Source organism: Anarrhichthys ocellatus, unplaced genomic scaffold (assembly GCF_004355925.1).
Source record: "Anarrhichthys ocellatus isolate YVR2014 unplaced genomic scaffold, GSC_Weel_1.0 scaffold21, whole genome shotgun sequence".
Classification (NCBI taxonomy): Eukaryota; Metazoa; Chordata; class Actinopteri; order Perciformes; family Anarhichadidae; genus Anarrhichthys; species Anarrhichthys ocellatus.
In genome coordinates, this window is record NW_022280051.1 from 2,063,465 (window position 1) to 2,072,449 (window position 8,985).

At 45.4% G+C, this 8,985-nt stretch overlaps 1 protein-coding gene across 1 annotated transcript in view; it reads left to right on the forward strand.

Moving 5' to 3' along the window:
- The window catches only part of snd1 (staphylococcal nuclease and tudor domain containing 1), a 153,447-nt gene that overhangs the window by 24,179 nt on the left and 120,283 nt on the right, over nucleotides 1–8,985 (forward strand). The window contains exons 12-14 of the mRNA XM_031858890.1: nucleotides 5,101–5,201; nucleotides 6,298–6,408; nucleotides 7,951–8,023. Of these exons, the coding sequence (XP_031714750.1) occupies nucleotides 5,101–5,201; nucleotides 6,298–6,408; nucleotides 7,951–8,023 (285 nt within the window). The remainder of the gene's footprint in view (nucleotides 1–5,100; nucleotides 5,202–6,297; nucleotides 6,409–7,950; nucleotides 8,024–8,985) is intronic.

The window sequence follows — 8,985 nt, forward strand, 5'->3', positions numbered from 1 at the left end:
GTGTGTGTGTGTGTGTGTGTGTGTGTGTGTGTGTGTGTGTGTGTGGATCAACTAGATTTGTCTCTAATCAGCTTTTGATAGATTAAACAATAGCTCTAAATAGGGATTCCCCCGGTGGCGGTACATAAGCTCCAACACCCTTCTCTCCCCCCCTCTTCGCCGGAAGGGAACACACATTTCTGAAGCCCTTAGCTGGATATCTATTTTCTCTCCCTCTCTGTTTGAATACCAAGTACTCTCCAGAGATACCCTGGGGCTCGGGATTGGCCCGGTCGCACCCTTTAAACAAGCCGTGTTGATTTCCCCCTCTCGTGTCTATTGATCTACCGAGTCCTGACACCTAAGAGGCCGCTATGATTTACACACATCTGACCCAGCAGGACCCGGCACTGAGCTGGAGAGCACTCAAGACCCACACCACTGCAGGAACCTCTGCCCCTTCTTCAAATTGTATGAGATGAACTATGAATTGAAGTTGATTGAGAGAGGAATAAACCCTTGAACTTACTAGAATTAGGTTAAATGTTTGAGGCTGTTGTGAGGAAGTTTGCCAACTTTTCCTCACATTTCAAAAGTAGAAGTAGAGACTTTTTAGTGCACACAGTAGATTGCTTTTACACCAGAGTCCCCTCAGTAAATCAGGGAAATGACGCCCACATTGCTGTCACTGAACGTATAGTGGCAGTAATGGCACAGGGAGAGAAGGCGGCTGTTGCTCACAGGCACGCCTAGAGCTGTTGTCCACTGCCCGAACCCAATGATGGCTCATGTTTTTATTTTTTCCAAATCGCTAACTCTTAACAGTCGTCAGACTCGGAGGGGCCACATTATAATGTGAGCTGTGCTGGAAAAGATTGCAATCTTTCTTGCAAAAAAAAACGAGGAAATGCAGTTGAAGGTGCAGATTGATGGAAAACCGACGATGCACTTCTGCTGCAATCGCACTGACAAAATGACTTCCAGAGTCGGAAGCTGCAAAAAACTGTATTGAGTTCATAAGATAACTTCTAAGTATCAGATATCAGTTACAATGTACACAAATCAATTATCAGTGTGTTTTTAATATCTCTACCATGTTGAAAAAACAACATTTGCAGTATAGCTCCATGAACACCAAAACATGCACCCACTCAATGCCAAAAGCCCCAAGAGAGAGAGCTTCTTTTGGCACTGAGCACAGGAGCGAGATTCATCTCCCTGTCCCAGCCTCTCATCACACTCATTTTAATCATCCTCATTAATGTTTTTTTAATGACAGAAAATTCAGCCGTGAGCCGGCTTTTGCCGAGTGAAGCGAGAGTAATGATTCCGCTGTTTTTATTTGTGGTGTTTGTGTTTGGAGATAATGAGTGTGTGTGTATGTGTGATGGGCATAGGGCGACCACAGCCTTTTCAAGGTGTAAAAGATACCATGCGAAATACGCCATTAGCATGGTGATGAAATCCAAGCCGTATAACGTGTGTAATGTACCATTTTGGGCTTATTTGTGGAAGTGAATTCCTGTATTAAAACACATGGCAAGTGTCTGTGTGGTGTGACCATGCATGTAGATAAAGTATACATATATGTGGGCGTTTAGAGACATGCATACATGCAGTATACGCCTCTGTATTCCTCTACAGTTCATTCGTATTGAAGTTGTGTATCCCCAGGCTGTGCGTTTAAGCTCTCAGAAGTGGGTTCGGTTTAAGTGGAGAGCTCTTGCCCACCCATACAGCATCCTCCTTCCTCAATCAGCAAGATCAATAGCAGAAGAGCTCTGGAACGTCGAGTCCCTCTCGTTCCTATATCGTCGCTAAGACACGAGGCTAAAGCGCTGACTCAAACCACCTCTCAACGTATGTCATGGTTTTACAAATAATCAGAGGCCCTAAAATACTGCTTGTTTGTTTTTTAAAATGTACAAGCATGACCCTTTTAGCTGCATTGCCAACACGGAAGGAATATTTTTTTGGGAGGAAATGATCACGGGCTCTCTGTGGGTGAATGTTTATTTTGCGAGCGCCATACTTAACCCTCCGAGCGTCGAGCGTTAATCTGCGCTACCTTGGCTTACTCAAGTTGTCGAGTTGGATGCAGGTAGGTGCACAAGTGCACAAATGCATGCTGCCCTCCGACGAGGAGCGGAGTTTAGTCGACCCACTTACTGTCATCCTGTCTGCGAAACACTAAGCTCTATAGAGACACATTTGGAGCAGTAAGCATTAGTAGAGAGTCTAAGACCACTGCTTTCCTTGAATTTCTGCTCCAGAGAGCTCCTCCTTTCTTTTTCCTTACCGAGACAAAAGATTTGATTTTAACAGAGGGGTAATGGGGCCTTGACCCGTTGGATTTAAAAGGGGATCCTCTGGTCGCATACAGAGGTGTGTCTGCTGATTTATTTCCAGATCTCAGAAGGGTGTGTCTTAGCATCACCTAAGCTCAAACTGGACGTGGCCGAAGCTAATTGTTCGCAAGGTTGGGTTATCACATTGACCTGAAGGTATTCCCCCTTGACAATCTTCCATTTCAAAGCTCAGACACTGCCAAGGAGTGCGATGCATTGCATGAATTGGGAAACAAGCCGATTTCCTCCCTGACTAACCCATCTAGGACGTGACTAAGAATTAACCACGAGACTCGGCATGCTGAGCGAAAGCTCAAAGCCCTAATACCCCCTATTCCTCATCTCTATAAGGTGTCTTTTATAAAACATATCTCATATCCATATTCCAAAGAGCGCCCTTTTTCGCCGTCATTGCGTTCATCGGATCTTATGTCAAAAGACTTCTGAACTATCCGTTTAATGTTAGCTAAATGTGCTCCGAGGCATTTCTCCGTCTTCTCCTTTCTCTCCGTCACTGTACGTCCGTCCCCCGTCCCCCCCGTCTCTTTCTAATATGTATCCCAAACCCCCACCATTGAAATGGCAGCGTTTGCATGGTGACATAATCCCAAAAAGCTCGATTTGGCTAACTTCATAAGTAGTGCTTCTTGTGCGCCCGGGTCTCAGCCTCAGCAGAAGAAGAAGAAGAAAAAAAAAAGAGAAAGTCCAATAGAAATGTTGCATTAAGCCACTTATCAGGGTTGAGCACATTCGGATAATCCCGCGTGCTCAGAGTGGCTCCTGTTACGCAGCTGCTTGTGTAGTACTGTTAGCGCCGGAGTCTTCCCCTCTCATTGCTGTGCATGCCGCGTGTGCAATGTAGTATTTGTTGTGGTGTGTATTTGGGGGAAAGCTTCAGGTGTGTGTGTGTGTGTGTGTTCGAGCAGACGGAAAGCGTGTAGATCTCAGAGTCACCGGGCCCCACAGTTTGTTTTTGTTTTATTCAAGCCTACTGTGACTGGCTTATGCCCACTGTGCCGTGCTCCTCTGCTGCAATAACTGTGTGTATGTCTAAAGGCTCTAAGGACACACTGGAACAACTAGTACTACTTATTCTGGTATAGTACTTTTACCAGTATTAATACTCCTACTTCCTACAAATACTACTACTAAAGTAACTACATTATCAACATTCTACATGACTGTAGGTTTGTCACCTACCTGCTTCTGTACTTATAAATGCAGAATAAACAAATAAAACTTTGGTCTTTTATCCACAATCTGACAAATTAGTAAAATAACTGTTGCTGATTCTGGGCACGATATAATAAGATAATAATATATTGAAATGACCAATTACTTTGTAAAAGTCCATACTAGGGTCTAGATTATGTCCATTATCACATGTGGGTCCAGTGGGATATGAAAGTTTGAATAACCGCTGGTGGACATTTTGAAAAATGGCCGCCACGGCCACCAGGTTGTGAGTTTATGGCCCAGTATCCAGTTTTGTTCTATAAATATGGTGCTTTTATCATTTATGTGTTGAGCTTTCTGTCCCCCACCATTAGTAAAAACATCTGTTGCGCATGCATTATATTATGCTTGCGTTTCAATTTCCTCCTCAAAAGTCAACTTGAATCCTTCCTGTTCTTCATTGCTTTGTTCGTCCTCTAATCTACAGCTACCCAGGCCTGGCGATTCTGCGCCATTGAACAGAAATGTAACCAAGAACAACACACTTCACTTGAATGGCATCTTTTTTTCCAACGTCTCCGAATTAGACATGAAACGCTGTCATGTTCTGGCTACGAGGAAACGGAGAGCCGCGATGTGGGAGTGAGGACAAAATACTTTCCTTCAAGACAAAGACAATGGGTTATTTGCATGGTGACAAAAGTAATGAAATTGGGGGTGTTTTTAAAAAAGGGGGATGTCTATTTTTCAACTGGTGCTACAGCTGGGGAAAAAAGTCTCATAAAGGTGAAATAGAATATGTGGTGTTTGCGTCAACACACTGTAAAGGCGTTAAGTTGAGACCAAAATGAGTAAGTTCATCTCCATTTCTTCCCTCACAAATACAACGTTAGCAATCTCCACCGTGACTCTTAACAGATGCACTCTGCCCTGACAGAAGCCGTTCTCTTCCCTTGCTCACCTCGCCAGGCTCTCGTCCTGTCCATGTAATGACGAGCCCACGTCGTTCCGTGTCGTCTCTTTCGTGTCCCTGTAATGGGCCTGTCTACATGGTCTCCATCTCGACTCAGTGTGTACGCTGCGACGGTGTGCCGCAGAGCCAGATTCGTCGACACGTGGCTCTTAAACTGTCGACTTTGTGCGGCGGTACGGCAGCATCTCCGCCGTCAGCTCTGTCTGCCTGTGTCTGGGCTGCGAAGCAGGCTTTCCCCGTCATACGCCTGTGGATATATGCGCGCGCGCGCGCACACACACACACACTGCTGAGTGACGAAATTGAATTTTCAGGGTGGGTGGATTGGAGTCCGTCCCAAGGGAGCTGTTTTGAGAACACACAATGTCGGGTCATTTGGGTTCCACAACTTTGTGTGTGTGTTGTCCCAAACACCCACAGTGTTTTAATACTGCCCCTCTGGGGAGATCTACAGTGCTTGCTGATGTGATTCACACTGACTGGGGGTAACCTTGAGAATTGAGACACACACGAGTCAGAACACTCCCTACAGTAATTGTTACTGTAACTGGTGTTGCGTTCAGTTTTTCTCGCTCCTCTTGGTGTTTTTTTTTGTTAATTTCCTCTCCTGCTTCTCCCCTTCAGGTCAATGTGATGGTTGACTACATCAGAGCAGCTACTGGTCCTGGAGAAAGCACCCCTGCATTCTCAGAACGCACCTGCGCCACAGTCACAATTGGTGGCATGTAAGTACTCACGAACTGCTGCTGCAGCGCTAACGTGAAGGAGCCCTCCGACGGCCACTTACTCCAGCTGCAGCGCACAATGAACCCCCCCATCATAAGGGACTTCACTAAAAAATATCATTTTATTTCACCAGCCGTCTCCCGGTGTAAAGCTTCTGACACAATCATTTGTAAATGCTTAGAACTTGTAATCTCACCGTCAATCACAAAGTAACCTGAAAGTGCGCCTTTTGTATTTAAATTTTGCGGGGTCGCCTCGGTGCAAGCAATTACTTTCTATCTACAAACACTGCTTTGAGGAAAAATGGTCTTATCTGTTTGAAGCATGTATTTTATACATTAACTGCGGATATATATGTTATTAAACTACTTAGAGGTTCAAATTGAATGAAAACCGGATGGAGGAGCTTTAATGGCATATGATTTTGAAATTCACCATCAGAAGTCTGCGCTGACACAAAGCACAGTTACATGCACACATGGCATAAACGATCCCGTTTCATCATCAACCCAACAGTCTTGTATCCGGGTGTGTATACAGAGGTCAGGATCCGAGCTCACGACCAGCCAATTACAAGCCAGAATTAGCAAACTGCACCAGCTGCTCCGCGGATAACAGTTGGCATGGCCGCCCCATGAATGCTGAGGTCGGGGGGGGGGGGTCAGTGGTTCAAATGTTTCCAACCTTGTGTGACCTTGTCATTCAACCTTTTTATGAACTTGTTTTGAATTATTCACAACTCAACCGCTTGGTGCACTCAATGACACGAGCTCAGTCGCCGCTGAAGAGTTTACTTCTCTGTGCCCGTCGTTCCTTTCTCCAACACTTCGACCAGAACACCGATGTCCAAAGGCTGGAAGCCACTAAGTGCTGCATTACGTCCAACAATACTCACCTTCGTCCTCTCTTCGGTACATCTGTAACCCGCCGAGGAAGTGCTTAGTCATGTGTGCAATGTCAACATTTAAGTGACCTTTGTTCCTCTGCGATGCCACCTCTGGGATTCATCATGACCTTATTTCTTTTTCATATAATGCCAAGGGGGTTTTGCCTGTTTTTTTTTATTAAAGTAATCTCTCTCTCTCTTTCCTCTAGTAACATAGCGGAGGCTCTGGTCAGTAAGGGCCTGGCCACATGCATCCGATACAGACAGGACGACGACCAGCGCTCCTCCCACTACGACGAGCTGCTTGCCGCAGAGGCTCGGTAAAGGAGCACGAGACACACACACACACACACACACACACTCACTCTTTCAAATAAAACACCTTCACACTCGCTCCTGCCACCTCCCTCTTACCTGAGCCTGCACACTTGACACAACGGCTTTTATTCTCTGCTCCTAATAAAAACATGCATGCGCACACGTGACACAAATCTCTCGCTCTCTCTCTCTCTCGCTTGCTCGCTCTCATATCCACAAGTTGTGTGTGACCTTGACAAATGTAGCTCTTGGGAAGGGGAAGACGTTTTTTTTTTTTCTTCAAATTACTTTTACATGTGCCGTTATCTAACATGGCGCAGGTGAAGCAATTCACTTATTATTGTTTCAGCATTTTTATTTTTGCAAAGCCACCATTATAAGTCCCAGCCCATCACAATTGTTACTACATTTCCCCCAGAAAACACATCATTGGTCTCACATATTCACTCATAAATACTGTTTATCTTTTTTTTTTTTAATTTTTCTATATACCGGTACATGCATGCTTTGTACAAACGTACATTTTCCCGAGCGCTGGCCTTTAAATCCGAGGCTCTCTTTACACAGGCCCTATGAATATAATTATATGGAGGTGCAGTGGAGAGATTTAGTGCGAGTTTTATTGCTCTGCCATAGATTAAGATCTGCTGGCTATAGGTAGAGCAGATGAAGCCACAGCCTCCTTTTTATAGGACTAACTCCTTCACTCCCCTCTCTCTCTCTCTCACATGCAGTGTCACTGCCCAACCGCCCTCCTTTCCTGCTCTCTCCCTGCTCCTGCTTTCCTGTTTCTTTTGCACATTTTGTCCTTATTTTTTCCACCTTAGCCGTTTTTAAAAATGTGTCCTTCTTTGGCCTTGCTCGTCTGTGTCCTCTCATCCTCCCCCTTCTCTCTTTCTTGCGCTCTCTCTCTCTTTGTCCCTGGTGGGGTCTTATTAGAGTTGATGACAGGTTTCTGTGTATAGCCTAGGTTTTATTTTTAGTTCCCACTGCACAAGGCCAATGGCCCGCAGCCTTCAAGGAACCTCCGGGCTATTAAATGTATATACATGCTCGCATAAATGCCCTCGCTCCATTATAGTGGCAATGGCCTGCTTCGCAGTGACCCATAGGTGGCATTATTCCACCCGGCAACCACAGTGGGCTCCTTCATCTCATTTGGCCCTTGAGGCTTTTTAAAGCGGCGATCGCTAGCACCCATCATCATCATCATCATCATCACTGAAGCCCTAGCTGGCACTCAAGAAGCAAACCCTTGTTTCTGCATGTCTCCGCCTTCCTTCCATTCCAACAATAATCTCTCTTCCATTAGAATTTCTCTGCCACTGGGCAAAAAAAATCTTTATGGCATTTCAGGGAAAACCCACCGGTGTGAATTCCATCCTTCTTCACAAAGCCACAATGGCCCCCCCGCCCCCTCTTTGTATCTGCACTGATTACTCAAAACGCTCCCATTTCCCCAGGTCTGTTAGGCCTCCAGCCTTCTGCTCTCTCAATGTGTTGTGATGGTGCTTGATCTATGTTTGTGTTTTGAATGACTGCAGGGCCATCAAGAACGGCAAAGGGCTGCACAGCAAGAAGGAGGTTCCCATCCACAGAGTGGCGGATATCTCTGGGGTATGCGTCTTTTGTATACACATGTTATTGTTGTACACGTATGATGCGACGAGCATCTCTCGAAATGCACTCGTATCATTTTGATATTTTAAACCGTGTGCTCATTTACAAAGATCACCGATGCCCCAAAAGTTACTGATTTGTTCCACCACCACGCAGTCGTCCTCAGAATGACGATCCATAATCATCATCCCCCCCAATCCCTGATACTCGCAGCCAGTTTTCTCATCTTAAAGAAACTAAGCGGCCTCTAAAAATAATCAGCGCCATTAATAAAACCATCAGCGGTGCTCGGTCCTGGCTTGTTTACGTGTGCCCAGGGGCTTGATGGAGACATCATTTGGCTAATGAAGCCTGATTGGGAATGCTCACCAAATGAACATTAGTGCGGGAAACCCATAAAATCTCTCACTAACAAGTAATGGGCGATTGGTACACATTGCTTTTAAGCGCGTGTCTTCTGTTCGCAGGAGACCCTGGATGGTGGTTTTTAAATTTGATCCCTGTACGTTTTCTGTCCACCCCCCCCCCACTCTCGCTCTCGCTCTCCAATCTGTGTGACATGTTTTAGCTCCGTTATTAATTCTAGAGACACCGCTGACACTGTTTATTTCTAAAGGGACATTTGCTTTTCTTTTTTTTTTTTTTTCTTTTTATCTTAGTTTTCACAAGGGATTTAGTCCTACATGGCTCGGGGCTGTCGATGTGCACTTCTGTACCAAAGTGCCGTCTTCATTAGGTCGCTATACGCTGCGGCCGTCCAAAGTTGTCAAACTGAGTGGCTGGGTTAGATGAGCTCACATGGAGAGCGGAGCAGCGGAGAGCGGACTGATGGCACTCGCACAGACGTTAAATGCGGCACTGTAATGGGTCATTGTCGCTGGCACGCTACTGTTCTTGCAGCCATCACCCTCACACCTTTTTTTTTTTTTTTTTTTTTTTTTTTTTTTTTTTTTTTTTTT